Here is a 19,248-nt window from a genome sequence, read left to right as displayed (position 1 = left end):
GCAAAAATGGACAATATAAAAATTATTGGTGCTTGATACAGGTCTGAATTTGGATTGTAATATCAGATTATTACATGGCATTTTTCATAATAATAAAAAAAAACAAAAACAAACAAACTATTTAAAAAATACATTTTTTAAGTTTTTCTGAAACATTATTTAGAAAGTTTCTTTTTTTCTCTCTCTGTTGAGGCATATGATAAAAAGGTATCAATTTTTTGGTCCGACGGCCGTGAACTTTTTTACTCTTTAAACTTCGGGAACCACGTAAAAGGATCAATAAATGAATCTGTCAAATTTTTGTCATGCGGCTCTTGGGCTGATATTGAACCTAGGGCTGATAATACATGCGATATGAAAAATGACATGTTATGATCTTTTTATCATATGCTTCAACAGTAGAGAAAAATAACAGATTCATTTATTGATCCTTTTACATGGTTCCCGAAGTTTAAAGAGTAAAAAAGTTCACGGCCGTGGGACCCAAAAATTGATACCTTTTTATCATATGCCTCAACAGAGAGAGAAAAAAAGAAACTTTCTAAATAATGTTTCAGAAAAACTTAAAAAATGTATTTTTTAAATAGTTTGTTTGTTTGGTTTTTTTTTTATTATTATTATTATTTTATTATTTTAATCTATATACTTTCCAGTATTCAAGTAATTGTTTTGTACACTACTTTCTAATGTTTTTCACTGAAAACGTAGCATTGAGGTGTATTTTCCGGAATTGGCCTAGTATTACCGGAATGCCATGTGATAACGTTACGGAAAGGCATGTGATAACAATCAAAGCATGTGATAAACTTTTCATATCAGCCCGCTAAGCACCAATTCGAAAAATATGGAATTTACGTCAATTTAAGGCTATTATCATACGGTAAAATTTATATGTTATTTAGTCTAAGTATATGATAATTAAATATATATGACACATAATAGGTTTCTGACTTAGAATAACTGTTATCAAAGAACTTAGATTTAGTTATATGATTTGAATTTATATTCAATTTTTTGCTATTGTACAATACACTATGCTGTTGTGAATTGACCCCCCCCCCCCACCATGCCCACCTAAGAAAAAAAAAATCTGAAATCTGAAATGAGAAAATGAGAAAAAATTTTCCCCTCCCCCTTCTTTCAAAAAAAAAGACGACATGCTACATATACGGACACAAACTTTTTTGCGGTCGTAAAAAAATTATCCTTTTTTTTCTTATTCAATTACAATCAATCTTTGGCCTAATTTCACTATCTGTCACACAAATTGACAATCAATTTAAATTTTTCACAGACTGCTCAACACAAATAGGTTAATATATTTCATCATACTATTTTACTAAAGTAATCGAAATGTGATTGTCTTAAGTAATCGATGATTACATCATAATTTTTGGCTATTATCCATCAAATTACGATTACATGTTATCATGTTATCGAAAATGTCTTTCATTACTGGAAAAAATTTAAACAATTACAATTACAGATTACGATTACCCCATCCCTGATCTTAATAGCCAGTTTTAGATTATTGCTACTTATTTCACATTTGTAACATTATTGCTACCCATTTCACATTTGTATATATATTAAAGAACAATCGGAAATGTGTTTTGGGGTAATTTGCTAACAAATATTGTCAATGATATAAAATCATAAGGAGTCCCTTGGAACCCTGTGTCTTGTGAAATTCCACAAACATTTTGACAAATCAAACGACAGTAGTCAATGCAATATTTTTTTTTTTAAAAGATCTGCATTATCATTAAAAAAATAATGAAATTGTCTGAAAAAATTAAATTTTGTCAAAACATTAATTAGATATCAAAACAATCTTTTAAACATTTTTTCAAATTAAATATAGATATGGTTGACATTTGATAATGTAAAATGAACAAGCCTTATTAAAGAAGGACACAATTTTTTACAAATCATTTGTTTTTACTACTGTATTTAAAAAAATATGTTATCATGGTTATGTACATTTTTTAGCCTTTTTAAAACTTTTTTCAACAACTGTAATTTTATGTACATATGAAAGAAAATTAAACAACTGCATTACTTCAAATTTCTCCACACTACTTTAAAGCATGACATTTGTTTTTTTATAGTCAGAGTAAAGCATAAAAGGCTTTTTGTCTTTTAGGTGTTTATTTTCTTGTCGAAACGACGGCCTGTAAGTAATTTGCTTTGTCTTATCAAACACTTGTAACTCCTTAAAAATTCTGTGAATCTCACATGTAAAGGCAAAATCTTTTTGAAACTCAGAACTGAGCTTTGGCTTAAAATAACTATGATTCAGAACCATCCAAATTTGTAAAACAGCTGAAAAGTTAAATTTTACACCAGTTTCGTCCCATAATGGAGATATCTGATGGCCATTGCTTAATAAAATATCATGTTCATAATCATACATAACCACAAGGTAATGATGAGGTGTTAACACTATGGAGGGAATTAAAGTATGGCATTCTCTCCCTCCTGATGAATCTCTGTTTGATTCACAAAATGAAAATGTAATAGCTTGGCTTAATATTTGCTCAGCACGTTTTTCAAGTACCATCTTGAGTTTTAATTCACTAATATCTATTGATCCGTAATTCTCCTGCAATAGGTCTTTCGTTAACATATCATCGTCTTCTTGCATCTGAGCTTCAATATCATCTTCAAAAAAACAGAGCGGTATATTTGAAAAATTTGGTGGTACCAAAACAATGTCAGGATGTCCATACCAAATGTCTTCACAGCCTGAAAAATAATAGATAGCATTATAGAATGGAACTATCAGAAACACTGGCTCATAAACCCTTTTTCATACCTCAAGTAAGAATTTGATGCCTAGGAACCTGAAATACAACCTTTTCTTAAATGGCTCTCACAAAGCACAACTTGAATTGTAAACTTTCTAGGTTGCACTTTGTAAATACAGCTGTTTCTCAAACACGCCTCTTTTGGGGAGTAATTGAATATTCATAGAAAATTGATTTTGTTTACATACTGGTTCCCAGTTATACTCTCTGTGTTCCATATCGCAGAGACAGAACTTGGGAATGTTACCAGTAAATAAACACGTGCATATTGTTTACATTGAAATTTGTGGTAACCTTTCATTTGAGGTAGGGGTCGTTGAGAAAATAAGTGTAAGTTTAAACTCTGAGAAGTTCAGGGCATAGAAACGTTGAAAATATGCCGCACAGCCCTATATTTTGACCTTTGAAAATGGCAGTATGCATAGTTTACTGAAAGTCCTGGATACAAAATTAAATCATAATATTTGCATATTTTAAGTTAAATTGTTAAGAAGTGCTTATATTTACTCTTCGCAGTCATTGAAACTCATAGATCCTTCCTGAATATTATTTATGGGGTATTTGTGTCCTTTCGATAACCCAAAAGTAAGCCGCAACACCTAAGTCTGCTTTTTTGTCACCACGGCATAATAAATACAAGCTAGAAAAACAAAAATATCTCAAGAAAACTTACAATAGTGTGTTCTATCCTGAATATGTACTAAATATTCCAAATTGCTAGAAACAGCAGAATGATTTAGGAAATTTGAGGCCCCAGGGGCAAAAAACATAGAAAATTGCCTACCCCCTAGGTCATAAAAACAAATAATTTAACTTGTAAATACTATGATTTTGTGATTTTAAAGTTCTTGATATAGAAAACAATAACTATGCTTGGAAGTTATGCAAAAATCAGATGTTAGCAGTCATCTATACAACATTTGAAGTGAATTTATATCTCAGACTGGTATCTGCATACATACAACTATTGCAAATATGGCTTTGTTTGAACACTTCTAGTATATATAGAAGCTAAATTGTGTCAGATATATGGTTACAGATGATACTGTTGTGACAAGAATTCTAAATTGACCATTTGAGGCAGAAAATGTGTTTTTTAATTGACAAATAGGCATACAGTAAGATGTGAACTGGAGATAGAGGCTGGATTGGATACTTTATATAATCTTGAATGTTGTAATGATTGACTGCTAAACATTACATTTATGATATTCTGATATGCTTTCAATATGTTATAAAAACAGTTTTTAACAGGTTCTAGACAATTTTTTATCAGAAAATATGCAAATAGGGTAAGCTGGCAATAATTAAAGTCTTGTTTTCAAATTCTTTAAAAAGTTGAAACAGGGGAGGGGGTATAAAATGTATAGTAAAGAAAAACTTAGAGTATACACAGTGATTTCTTTAAGACTTTAATTCTGATAAATGAGTATTAATGTGAGAAAAACTGATTTTAGAGGGTTTTCTATTTGAATAAATGTCTGTCTAAGCAACAGACATAACAGTGTTAACAAATCAGTAGAAAAATTTAAGAGAATTTAAAATAAATTCATGACACATGCACGATTTACAATGTAGTACATGTATAGTATCAACGTACCGTAAAGTGGGTTATTTTCATGAGTATAAAATTTCGCGATTATGGGGCATCCAAAGAATAAGTAAAATTTTGGTGGTTTTTATTTACCAATTAACCATTTTGGTGGATACTGATATGGTTGAATTTAAAAAGTTGTAGAAATAGACAAAAGTTTATTGACCATTATGATTTAATGATTGTTTTACCAGCATGATGTCTTATCTTTTCCTTATATTTTGATACAGCTAATAATATGATATCAGGATTGCATTCAATATCGTTGCAGCTACATAGGGCTACCTAGATTTTTGACTACTGAACGTGTAGCTAGCCTAGCTGCTATATCTAGATCTATTTAGCAGCTAGGCTAGCTACACTTTCAGTATTCAAAAATCTAGGTAGCCCTGTGTAGCTGCTAAGATATTGAACGCACCTGTTATTCCTGTTATTCCTATATAAAAGGGTTATTGCCCGAATATTGGGGAATATTGTCCTGAGTAAAATTTTATATTGCACAAGCTTGCAAGTCCAATGTATGTTCTACGAGGGACAATATTCCCCAATATTCATGCAATAACCCTTTTATGTATAGCAATATTATATATGAAAGTAAAAAAAAAAAGATTTTGACGTTGATGACTTCATGAATTTTGAAGATTTATTGCACTAGTGCAATACTGGAATTTATTGCACGCTAACTTTTGGTTACTTTATGTGGGAAATATTATACATGTATTGCCATACAATAATATAGGGTTTATTGCATGAATATTGGGGAATATTGTCCCGAGTAGAATTTTATATTGCACGAGCTTGCGAGTGCAATATATGTTCTACGAGGGACAATATTCCCCAATATTCATGCAATAACCCTTTTATTGTATAGCAATATAATATTTAAAAGGAAAAATTGGTTTAAACTAAGATTTTGTCGTTGATGAGGTCATGAATTTTGAAGATTCATTGCACTAGTGCAATATTAGAATTTATTTCACGCTAACTTTTGGTTACTTTCTGTGGGAAATATTATATTGCTATACAATAATATCATTTATTTTATTATGTAACCAATAAACTAATTTTAACACCTGAATTTTGACCTGACAGCCAGGAAACAAAAGCCTTTTGTATTTATGTTATTTAAATTAACAAACCATTATTAATTTGACAAACAGGAAAAAATAGATAGTTTACAAAATGCTTTAGCTATTACAATGTATTAGAATGTACAGAACGCATAATAAAATTTTTACGGAATTCAATTTCACGATTTCCCTCTACCGTGCTTACCCGCCAAAATAAGTGAAAATATACACCCCACAAAAATAACCCGCTATATTGTATTTCTTCATTTTGTAACTTTGTCATTTATTTCTTAAACTCTTTCTTAAATTGTCTGTAAGATAATCGTGCATACTCATATCATTACTTCAATCAACCGATACTCATTTAATCTGAAATTCAATGAAGTAACAATGTAATTCATCTGCAGACTATATTTTCAGATTGATTGAAACATACGCATATAAGGAGAGTTTATAAAGATGTTTAAGAATTTTTGCATTACTTAATTTCTATTTTAAGTAATGTCATATAAAAAAGAAGATGTGGTATGATTGCCAATGAGACAACTATCCACAAAAGACCAAAATGACACAGACATTAACAACTATAGGTCACCGTACGGCCTTCAACAATGAGCAAAGCCCATACCACATAGTCAGCTATAAAAGACCCCGATAAGATGAATGTTGACAGCCAATAAATAGTATTTAAGGAGGTAGACCTAGGTTAAGGAAATTACTCTTAAAATCATCAGTACGTTTGTGTCAACCATTTTCAAAAATATATTCTAAGCTTCTAGATTACATAGATTATTTTCAATCTGTTTCAGGTGAATGCTTAAAATACATTGATGAACTTGACTTTTACAAACGCTTAACTGATTTAAAGAGTTATCTCCCTGAACCAAGGTCTACCTCCTTAAACCAAGTTATTAATCATTTGCACTTGAAATTTCAGAAAGTTTTTATAAGCCAAAATTTTTAGTTTTACCAAAAGTTTAAACAATCTTGCTTTTAACCTGTAGATACCATGATTACAAACATGACAAATGTAGTAAAAGTGAAAAATGAACCAATGAAAATTAGTGGGGGCAACTAATATAATATTATTTAATTAAAAGAAATTATTTTTTGAAAGAAAATAGCAGTACATGTACAAATGATCAATGATGTACATGCATGATACTCAAAAAAGTTATTTTCATGTCATTATCCCAAACTGACTCAGTGCCAAGGACCATTGCCTGACACAAAAAGTTTGATGGTCATACCTAAGCCTGTTTGTCCACAGTTTTTCAGGGAAGAACATTCCAACGGCTTTAAACACGGACATTTTAGAGGTTGTACTAAGTAAGAATTGCTTATAAGGTATCTGTTGCCATACACTAGTCGAGACAGCAAGTGGTTTGTCAGGAGGGTTGCCACATAAGCTTCATTCTGTTTGTCAAATGCATCTCCAAATGGCTCCTTTTGCTTCAAACACTTTTCATGATAATCTGAATTAAAATATATAAAGCAGTATTGAATTTAAGATTATAATAATTAACAAATTACATGTACCGGTATCATGATTATGGAAATCTTCCAAACTTATTTTTTTCTTTTAGAAACATATTTCATCATTAAAGATATCATGCAAATAAGAAATACAAACATGACAGATGTATAGGTATTATTTTAACCTAGAAAGTATTAGTAATGCAATCATCCTATTAAATTCTAAAAATCTCAATAAACTCTCCTTGTGTTCAATCGTAACTCCATGTACAAAACTACAATCCCCTTCCCTTTCATGAATGTGACCTACTGCATTAGACTATTGACTGGATTTGTTATAACATGAGCAACATGACGGGTGCCACATGTGGAGCAGGATCTGCTTACCCTTCAAGATCGAGCAACTGAGATCAACCCTAGTTTTTGGTTGGGTTCATGTTGCTTATTCTTTAGTTGTCTATGTTGTGTCATGTGTACTATTGTTTGTCTGTTTGTCTTTTTCATTTTAAGACATGACGTTGTCAGCTTATTTTGGATCTATGAGTTTCACTGTCCCTCTGGTATGTTTCATCCCTCTTTTATAGATGAAGAAATACAGTGGGTTATTTTCACATATTTTGGCAGGCAAGGGGAAATCGTGATATTAAATTCTATGAAAATTTTTATCATGTGTTTGGTACTTTCAAATTAGCTAAAGCATTTTGTAAACTATCTATTTTTTCCTGTTCTTTGATTGATAAGCAACCATATGGACAATTAGCGGTGTACAAAAATGTCATTGACTATCTTGATTTCAATAAACTTTCACTACTGTTATATTACTATATATTTATGTTAGCGTGGAGAGATTAAGACTCTTTCAGTTTCAGTTTCTGAAATAATATTCTGAAATAATATAATTCTAATTTTGTGATGTTACATTCCAAATATCAGGACCTCCATGATTTAGTCAAGCAATCAAGCAATTTGACAAAATAAATGTAACAAATATGACCAAAATTATTTAGTGACAAATTATTGTATGTAATAAATTAATCAGGACAAATCAACAGGACAATGGCAGGACCAGTAGCGGATCCAGAGGGGGCGTAGAGGGCGTACACCCCCTTTGCTGGGACTTTTTTTTTTTTTTTTTTTTGTAAAATGATTAATCAGACTAGACTTCATGAACTTTGCCACTTCCTGTGTATTTAATTTATATGCAACAATTCTTTACTTATAAAGATATTTTTCGCTGGTATTTACCGACTATGGCAAAGTCATGTGATTCGCTTTGGTAGAGTTGACCAGTGCATCGAAAAACATCACTTGGTGGTCATTTTGAAATTCAAATTACAGTAACACATTGCTTAGGCTGAGGATGACAATCATGATACCTTTAAAGCAAGACCGTATTGACTTTTATTTCACAATTCCACCAAACAGAAAGTAAAACTCTATTACACTCTCATGAAAAAAAAAGTTCCACAACAATATATTTACATACAAAAACTTGTTTAACCCCAAACGTCCAGCCTATTTCAAAATAATTTAACTGAACAATGATCTTCAGTCAGTATTTAAAGCTCTAGATAGATTTAAAGTCTTCAGGTACTTAGATTTGAGGAGGCAGTCTCAGATATTTGAGAAAAAAATCTAACTCTGATGTTTGCCTTAAACAAAAATTCTGGCCATATCTGGATTGAAAACAATAATCTTGTCCACATTTTTTTACTATTAGAAACGACAATTTCCAACAGAATTATTTAGCATTAAATGAACATGATGAAAAAAGACGGGCATATTTTTTTTGTGGCCGGGTTTCCATGTCTGACCAGAATGTCTGTTTTGCCGAACTGATATATTGAATACTTTTTTCAAACCAGACTGCAACCTGCATATAGGGTGTGGCCTTTATGTGTCCATATGTATGACCTGCATTCATAAATTCGTTGTCATTTCAGACTCATTCGTAACCTTTTGGTTGATTTGGAACCCCTTACTTCTCTTGTTTAGGTTAAATTTTTCAACGAAACATTTAGCTAAACATTGCTTGTTTGTAATTTAACTCGTGTCGGTCGTTTTGTAAATTCCATTGAATAGCCTGGCGTATATTTTGCTTACAAAAAGAAATCTTTAGTTTATCCTAATCAGTCAGGGGTACTACTTAAACAAGTGATTTCAGAATCACTTTTTCAAGTGATTTTGGCTGTGAAATATTTTTAAAAATTCTATAAATAGTCACAGACTTTTTATAATCACTGAAACAAGTAATTTGAGAAGATCACTTCAATAAGTGTTTATAACCTTTTTCTTGATATTTTTCTCACTAGTGAGCTTGATTATTTTATCATGTTTATTGGTAAAAAGACAAGAATTCCATTGAAAAAACAACTATGTACATTAAGAAATTGTCTTTTGCTTGATAAGCCTGTCAGTTTTTACAATTTATTTAAAATATGCATTTTCTGAAATAATTTGTAGATCAGGACATAACCTTGAAGAGTATCATTCTAACTCTGTAGAAAACCAATCAGGTTACCTAATATTGTTGACCTTTGTCTGATAGTCAGAGTAGTTAATGAATATTTGATTACAGAACAATTCCCAAGGGTACTTTTAAAAGCTTTAGCCACTAACTTACTGCCCAAGCGCACTGGTGAAGTTAATATCCATAGAAAAAGGGATAATTGATCTATGTAGGAAAATTATAGAAAAGTTTGTGAAAATATGGAAAACAAGTTGCTTTCTTTAAAAAAAGAAATGCAATCGTAAACCCAAATGCTTGTTTGGCATTATATATATATTAGATAATTGTTTAATAAAGATGTATTGTCTTATATTACTTTTGTTGTGCATAAGAATTAGAAACTGTTTGATTGATTGATTTTTGTTTTTAAATCTTAATGGTCGGTGCATTTAATAGCCGACTAAATAGTAGTTTTTTTCATTTTTGGAGGCCGCTCGGTGGCCTTTAAAGACTTACTACCACGTCATTGTAACTCTGGTTGGTATTTGTATCATTAGTGCTGGACCATGGTCGATCCTATATGCACCTTTGAGGCAGGCGGGATATTTTTGTAGATCTTGTACAGCTCAAACTAATGTGAGTAGTTCCTGTACTTTTATGTCTAGTCCCATGTTGCATGGTTAGAGAGGGTGTAATATCTTCTGTAGGTTTGATGAAGTTTCACCCGTATCGGACTTCTTTTCCTAAATGAAAGCTTTAAGGCGACGAGTATTTTTGTATGCAATGTGCCCTTAACGTGTCTAAAACTTATCTGTAGCGTTTTCAACGCTCGTGTAGCGTGTATATTATGTGCGTGCAGTTTACAGGTACATGTATATACGTTTGACAAACGCTTGAGCTGAATGATTTTTTTTATGTTCCATTAAAATTTTCCTGAAGTAAAAGCGTTCACCAAGCGTATACCTTTGCATTTCGACGTACTTCAAACTTATGGAACGCGTGTTTAAACGCTTGCGTAAAGTTCCTCTGGTGAGCAACTAAGTTACGCATACGATGATACGGACTTTGTTAATTTTCTTTTTTGACTGATTGTTTTACATTGTCATTTCGGGGCCTTTTATAGCCGACTATGCGGTACGTGCTTTGCCTGTTGTTGAAGGCCGTACGGTGACCCATAGTTTGTATTTCTGTGTTATTTTGGTTTCTTGCAGATAGTTGTCTCATTGACACCAAACCCGATATCTTCTTTTTTTATATTCGATATCTTATCGCCGATCTGGTTAAGTCTGCTAAAAATGCATGCATGATTCATTTTTAGGTTATCAGTCGTAATTAAAGTGGCACATTTAATTCGTTGTTTCATTGCTTGAAGTATCATTTCTTACATCTGCATGGTCAAATGTGTATTTTTTTAAAGTAAATATTAGATCTAGATTTCAGTCACGGTTATTTTTTCCCCCTTCATATTGAATATCTATACTTATCAGTCGCATTTTAATGACGAAAAGGATTCAGAGGTTATTAAAAAAAGTAAATAATGTTGCAATATTTAAACAAAGAAAATAACTTTAAATTTGCAATATTAATGAAAATAAATACGGACATAACTTTCATAATTAATTTTAACGTTATTTTCAATAAACGATTTTTTTTAAATCCTCGTTTTTACACCTATTTGAGGCACGTATTTATGATTATATTTCCATGTCCTTGGTCTATCCTAGACGTAAAATTTCAAAAAGTGCTAATACTTTTTTTAAAGATATCATTTTTAATTGTTCTCGTTCAAAATATTTTATTTTTTCATATTCAATATCTATTTAATTTTATTTTTTATAACCATTTTTTTTTTTATTAATATAAAGTTGCAATATTTAACCAAAAAAAATAACCGTAATTTAATCATATGCAAGAAAGACTTCCCTTTAATTTTAGTATAAAAACATAAATAGCTTGCTTTTAACAACATGTACATCTTCACTAAACGTAAAATCTAAAATAAAATGCTACTAAAACTCTTTCTAAAGATTTTATTTTTAATTGTTTTCGTTCAGAATATAAAGCGCATTGTTTACATGAAATCTTATCTCATATCTAAACACAGCTGGTTACATCGTTTGACTAATTAAAATACTACGCATGTAGGTTAATATTAGCAGCTTGTAATCGTGTGCAAGAAAATATTATATCATAATAAATTTCAGATCATACGTAAAATATCTCTATAGCAACTTAAGATGCTAATGCATATTCAACAGATTTGTAAGCTATTGCGCATGCATTTGAAAAGTGGTCATAGCTATTGCGCATGTATTTGAAAGGTGGTCATAGAAAGACCAGAAGTGTTCCGACTAACATCCGGTGTTCCGAAAGACTACATCACTCGTCCAATATATACTGCGTAAACCCTCAGGGGTTTACGCAATCAATGAAATTCGCATTTGAAGATCAAAGGAAACACCAAAATCACTTAAATAGGTGATTACTGAGTTTATCAAATCACTGAAATAGGTGATAATGAAATCACTTGTTTAAGTAGCACCCCTGACTGCTAATTTAACATACAACACACGAGAATTTGCCATGTCTATGTTTTACTGTCAACTCCAACATCAAATATCAGTACATAGCTTTTGCTCCATACTATCATTTTATGATTACAGCAACTGTAAAATATACATGTTCCACATCACGAACCGTTAAAGTGGGCATTTTAAACATATTTTATGTTTTTTAAAGCCTAAACATGCTAAAAAAGGTCCTAAATTTTTTTTTATAACTTCGCCCCCCCTTTCCAACATGTCCAAAATCCTGGATCCGTCCCTGAGGACACACATGTAAGTGTAACCCATCAACAAAGCAATTTTTTTAATGCGATTATAAAACATTTAAAAGTTATTTTTGTACTGCTGGTGAAACTATAATTCTTAAATCTTAATATTCTGATTCTTTTTTCTACAGACCCATCATACAGTAAAGAGTTAGCTACATATATAGGTGGCAAATAAATATTCCAGATCTTACCAATCTCAGTCAAAAACTGTCGTAGTGCTGAGAGTGCATAGTAATACATGTCGTCTTCAGTCCCATTGTCTATATTGGGAGTATCGAAGAATCCAACACCGACTTTATCAATGGATTGATGTAATGCATTGAAGCCTTCTTTGAATACATTAGAAAAACTCTCACATAAAATAATATCATTTCCTGTACAGCTATACACTTCATGTTCGAGGCAAGCCTCTGAAAAGCTTACACCAATGTTACAGTTTTTGATCTTAAGAGGTGCCAGTTGTAAATCCTCATAATTATCCAAAGCCGACTTCAAAATTTCCGTCTGTGATCTACGTTTGGATGAAAAATATCTTGTAGAAACATGATCATGATGCTTCATCGAACGGAGCATAGAAATTTCATTTAAGCCATAAAAAAATACTTTTGTTTTCTGAATAGTGTATAGAAGCTGCCGCGCAGCCATATTAAGAACAATTTAGCGAGGTAATATCTTACTTATTATACGAAGAAAATGGATGTCAATGTATTTTCACACTGTAATATTACAATATATCATATGTTTGGCGATAGTAGGGTCTCGCGATAGTAGACACTATGCATCAGGGCAATATAAGTAAGGGGATGGAAAGCTATGTTAATATGGTTTCTTTTTTCTTTCTTATGTATAAGCCTCATATCAAAGGAACACCTCTAACAATCTGTAGTAAATAGAGATAAACTGTATAATTATACTATTGAAAGACGATTTTACACATTTTTATTTTCAGAAAATATGATAGATATAGATAATATACAAAAAGCTAAAATATGTTAAGCAAAATACATCAAGACAAGACAAGACAAAGAACTAGCAGAACAAGTTGTCCTATTAAACATGTTAAACAACAAAGTCAAGGAAATACATAGTACATTTAACAGCCATACTCCAAAGTTCTCAAATGACTAAAGTAAGATCAAAATACAACTAGGCCGTAGAGGCTCTAAAGAGCCTGTGTCGCTCACCTTGGTCTATGTGAATATTAAACAAAGGACACACTTCAGATGGATTCATGACAAAATTGTGTTTTGGTGATCAGGTGATGTGTTTGTAGATATTACTTTACTAAACATTCTTGCTGCTTACAATTATCTCTATCTATAATAGGACCCAGTAGTTTCACTGGAAAATGACTTATGTTAGTGAAAATTTACATTTTATGAAAATTGTTAAAAATTGACTATGAAGGGCAATATTACTCCTTAGGGGGTCAATTGATCATTTTGGTCATGTTGACTTATTTTTCGATCTTAATTTGCTGTACATTATTGCTGTTTACAGTTTCTCTCTATCTATAATTATATTCAAGATAATAACAAACAAAAAACGGCAAAATTTCCTTAAAATTACCAATTCAGGGGCAGCAACCTAACAACCGATTACCCAATTCAACTGAAAATTCCAGGATAAATCGATGTTGACCTGATCAACAATTTGACATCCTGTCAGATTTGCTCTAAATGCTTTGGTTTTTGAGTTATAAGCCAAAAACTGCATTTTACCTCTATGTTCTATTTTTAGCCATGCATTGGCGGCCATCTTGGTTGGTTGGCCGGGTCACTGGACACATTTTTAAAACTAGATACCCCAATGATGTTGCGGCCAAGTTTGGGTTTAAATTGGCCCAGTACAATGTAGTTTCAGAGGAGAAGATTTTTGTAAAAGATTACTAAGATTTACGAAAAATGGTTAAAAATTGACTATAAAAGCAATAACTCCTATAGATGTTAACTGACCATTTTGGTCATGTTAACTTATTTGTAAATCTTACTTTGCTGAACATAATTGCTGTTTACAGTTTATCTCTATCTATAATAATATTCAAGATAATAACAAAAAAACAGCAAAATTTCCTTAAAATTACCAATTCAGGGGCAGCAACCTAACAACGGATTGTCCGATTCTGCTGAAAATTTCAGGGCAGAAAGATCTTGACCTGATAATCAATTTTATCCCCGTTAGATTTGCTGAAAATGATTTGGTTTTTGGGTTATAAGCCAAAAACTGCATTTTACCCCTATGCAACGTCAGATTTTGCTACCATTTAGTGTAACAGAAAAATGACGTTAAATTGGAAACGCGCACTATCTTATTCTTCCTGCTTTCCTTTTTGGGTAAATGCAAAGTATAACAAACAAGTGTAAATGCCATGAGAATCCAATCCAATATGATTTTATAATTAACATAGAATATTCAATTGAACTGCTAGTAATTATGTGTTTTTGGAGGAATATTGCTGCATTATATAATCAACCCGAGTATGATTCTATTCAAGCAGTGACATACAATAGCTTGTAATTATGATACTGACGTTTTCTTACTTTTTGGTCGTCTTATAGATATGTATTTTTGTAATGTGTGTATCCATTTGTTTTGTTGAAAGCAGGACATTTATATTAAGGGGAGAACGGAACATGCGAATGCAGTTCATGCCGTCCCTAGCATATTACGCTTGTGGCGACGTCAAATTATGACAAACTTGCAAGACATTTTCATTAATCCGTATTTTTTATAGATAACCTTGTAACCTTAATGCTATTTGGTGCACCAACTTCAACTTTAAAAGTACTTTTTATTTAAGTTTGGATAAATTTGGCCGTGTAGTTTCAGAGGAGAAGATTTTTGTAAAAGTTAACGACGACGGACGACAGACGACTGACTACGACGGACGGCAAGTGATGAGAAAAGCTCACTTGGCCCTTCGGACCAGGTGAGCTAAAAAATGAGCACATCGAACAGAAACAAACAGAAGCTACTACAACTTTCAACTATATGCCGAATACACCTAACAAATCTATAATTTAGCACAAACCTGGCTGAAAAAATAGCAATCCAAGCACAGACAGACTGTTGTCTTTCCCATCCAGGTCAGCACGGGCTCTTCCGTGCAATACCTGGACTGAATACACGAAGCAACTTGAACACCACAAGCAATACCAACCAAAACATTAAATACTAGAACTCTTCATCTATAGACAAAACTGTTGATATATAGATAGTGTTCTAAATCTCTGGTCAGCACGGGCTCTTCCGCGCTATACCAAGACGGAAAACACAAAGCAACTTGAACACCACAAGCAAGACCAACCAAAACACTTAACACTAGAACTCTTCATCTATAGACAAAACTGTTGATATATAGATAGTGTTCTAAATCTCTGGCCAGCACGGGCTCTTCCGCGCTATACCAAGAAGGAAAACACAAACATCATTACTATCACCAACACCAGAAGAGTAAACCAACACCATGAATATAATAAACATCATATTTCTAATTAGCTTATTATACAACATTGGAACAAAGCTAACAACTAGTAAACATGGAAAAATCAACAATTAAATAAAAACATCTCAACAGCAGGCAGGAAACCAATCACATTAACAACAACATCAAATGTGAAACAACACCTCACACTATTATTGTTTATACTAGGAGGCGATATAGAACTAAACCCCTAAAAACACAATCCTCAACAACAAATAATTCCAAAAAGTATAGCAACAAAAGTAGAACACAAAGCAATAATGTATTTAACTTGAACAGCAAAATGAACTTGAGAGTATTAACTGTCAATTGTCGAAGTATAAAAGACAAGACCTCAGAATTTAAAGCAGCCATAAATTACATCAAACCTGACATCATCTGTGGAACAGAATCCTGGCTAAAAGGAGAAAAACCAAGGAAAACCAGCACTAAAGACGCGATCAAATCAAGCGAAGTATTCCCAGATGACTACAACGCATACAGAAACGACAGGGGAACACTTGGTGGGGGAGTCTTCATCTTGGTCCACAAGGACATCATATCAGTTGAACAGTCCAGTCTAGTCACCAACTGTGAGATAGAATGGGTAAAAATACACGTTAAAGCCAAAAAAGAACTGCTAAATTGGGTCATTATACATGCCACATAGAAACATGAAATGCCTAGACGAACTAGAGAAATCTTTACAAATGATGTCAAATACAAACACCAACATCATGCTAACTGGAGGTTATAACTGTCCAGATATAAACTGGGAATGAATGTCAGTTCCGAACAACTCAAGTGACAGGGAGATACAAACTAGACTCACGAAAATAACAGCATCTTTCCACCTTACTCAAATCCATGAAGAAGAGAAGACAACCTCCTTGATAGTACAAACTACAAACCCATCACTTGTCAAAACATAAAAAAACACACCTGGTATATCAGACCACGAAATGATAGTTACAGACTGTGTCACCAATTGCAAACCGTACTATCAGCGTCGCAAACCCAGGAAGTGCTATATTTACTCTAAGGCAAACTGGAGCAGCATTACAGAGGAAATGACAATAACATCAACACAAATCCGACAGATGCAGGGCCGCGAAATAAACGCACAAGAGATGAGCGACGCATTCAAGAAAGAGCTGTTTAAAAGCATGGACAAACATATCCCATCCAAAGAAATCATCTCCAAAAATAACTTTCCCTAGATAAACCACAAAATTAGGAAACTGTTAAAAAAGAAACAACGGCTATACCATGTATACCACCAAGTGGACAAAATACAGACATTTTCAAAAAGAAACAACGGCTATACCATGTATACCACCAAGTGGACAAAATACAGACATTTTCAAAAAGAAGCAAAACGGCAAATCAGAAAAGCAGAATACTCATACATAAACGATACCATCATCAAATCAGAAAAGCAGAATACTCATACATAAACGATACCATCATCAAAGGCCTAGAAACAAACAACTCAAAGACATTCTGGAAGTAATAATTATCAAATCCAGAAAAAAAACAGATAGCATCGGAGTATCACCGTTAAAAACAAAGGGAAGCTGGTCAGTGACAGCAATGGGAAGGCTGAAATACTAATTCAACAATTTGGATCAGTATTCACAATTGAAAAATCAACATCAATATCTAAAACAACAAAATACACCAAAGAGACAATACCACAACTTATTATAACAACTAAAGGTCTCGAAAAACTACTTAAAGATGTAAACCCACCAAAAGCATCTGGACCAGATGGTATACAAACAGAATACTAAAAGAATGCGCATCAGAAATAGCACCAGGACTAACTGCCATCTTACAAACATCAATAGACACTGGATTACTACTTAAAGACTGGCTCAACGCAAACATAGCGTGCGTCTTCAAAAAGGGAGACAAACACGCCGCAGAAAACTATAGACCAGTCTCATTGACATCTGTACCTTGCAAACTACTAGAACACATCATATGCAAGCACATTCGTAAAACACCTTGATAAACACAGAGTCTTAACATTACTTAAACATGGATTTAGATCTGGCTATTCATGCGAAACACAACTGCCAGTCACCTTGCAAGACTTCATGAAAGCATTTGACATCGGACTACAAACTGACATTGCAATCCTGGATTTTTCCAAAGCTTTTGACACTGTCCACATAACAAGCTATTATCAAAAACGGAAGAATATGGAATCCGAGAACCACTTAACAACTGGCTAAATATGTTTCTTACGGGAAAATCTGATGTAAAAGTGGACTCTGGAGTTCCACAGGGAACAGTACTTGGACCGTTACTCTTCTTATGTCACATAAATGACCTCCCGGACACTGTCAAGTCATCAGTACGGCTGTTCGCCGATGACTGCCTACTGTATAGAACCATCAAAACAGAAAAAGACCACAAACTGATGCAAGAAGACCAATCAAATCAAAAATAATCAGCAAGAAGAGTGCTACAAATTAGTCTGATGGTCGAAATCGTCAGTTAACTCCAAATAAGAGTTCATGCCCTTTGATGACGATTTTCACATTAATCTTAAAAAATAAAATACATAGAAAGAAACTGCAATTAGCAAAAGCGTACAGCAAGACATTATCTACAAACATGACAATGTAGAGGAAATTGTCAACGACTCTTAATTGGAGTGAAGCCCTTTATTTGTTTGCGTTTTACCTTCAATGAGGAAAATTATGATAGATGAATAGACAATTCAAATTGCATAAATGAGGGGCGAGAGATACAAGAGGGACAGTCAAACGCAGAGATTTAAAATAAAATGACAATGCCATGGCTAAAAATAAAAAGACAAACAAGGTCATGTATTTCTCTGACTGTTTGTGACGTTTTTACACTAAATCCATTGGATGTTGGATGTGTACTTAATGATTTGGTCTAAGATGCATGATTTTTTGTATTAGTTATTAGTGGCTTTGAACTAGATGTCAGTTAACTGCGAGTACTCTCAGATTAGACTTGCCACAATTCCCTTTCTATTATTTCTCTCTTACTAATTTGTATGTTTACTGATAAGTGCCAGTCTACTGATTGACCTTGGTTCCTCCTGCAGATGTCAGTATAATTGTAATCTCCTAGTTATAGCAGTAAAATTATTAAAGGGGCAAAATTGAAAAAAAAATAATTAGGAAGGGACATGTAGCAAGTCTACTCTCAGATCTGTATCTAGTGTCTTTTTGTTGTTGGGATGTACATGTACCCGGTCACGTCAACTTGTGTTTTTTCCATCTGATGAGTTAAGCTTTTTTCAACTGATTTGTATGGTTCGTTCTTAGGGAGTACTGTTATACCACTGTCATAGGTTAGGGGAGGGTTGGTATTCCGCTAACATGTTTAACCCCGCCACTCTCTGTATGTATGCGCCTGTCCCAAGTCAGGAACCTGTAATTAAGTGTTTGTTGTTTGTCTATTTGGTACATAGTTGTTTTTCCTTCATTTTTGTACATGAATAAGGTCATTAGTTTTCTCGTTTGAATTGTTATACATTGTCATTTCGATTTATAGCTGACTGTGCGGT

At 32.8% G+C, this 19,248-nt stretch overlaps 1 protein-coding gene across 1 annotated transcript; it reads right to left on the bottom strand.

Moving 5' to 3' along the window:
* Positions 1-1,075: 1,075 nt before the first annotated feature.
* On the bottom strand, positions 1,076-13,014 carry LOC143049889 (uncharacterized). Its single transcript, XM_076223655.1, has 3 exons — positions 12,424-13,014; positions 6,725-6,949; positions 1,076-2,748 (listed from the first exon to the last, which is right to left on the bottom strand). Exons 1-3 carry the CDS (start codon positions 12,875-12,877, stop codon positions 2,084-2,086), a joined length of 1,344 nt encoding a protein of 447 aa, XP_076079770.1. The 5' UTR covers positions 12,878-13,014; the 3' UTR covers positions 1,076-2,083.
* Positions 13,015-19,248: the final 6,234 nt, after the last annotated feature.

This window comes from Mytilus galloprovincialis, chromosome 10 (assembly GCF_965363235.1).
Source record: "Mytilus galloprovincialis chromosome 10, xbMytGall1.hap1.1, whole genome shotgun sequence".
Taxonomy (NCBI): Eukaryota; Metazoa; Mollusca; class Bivalvia; order Mytilida; family Mytilidae; genus Mytilus; species Mytilus galloprovincialis.
The sequence above is the reverse complement of the archived record's forward strand: the minus strand, read 5'-3'. Positions and strand labels throughout refer to the sequence as shown.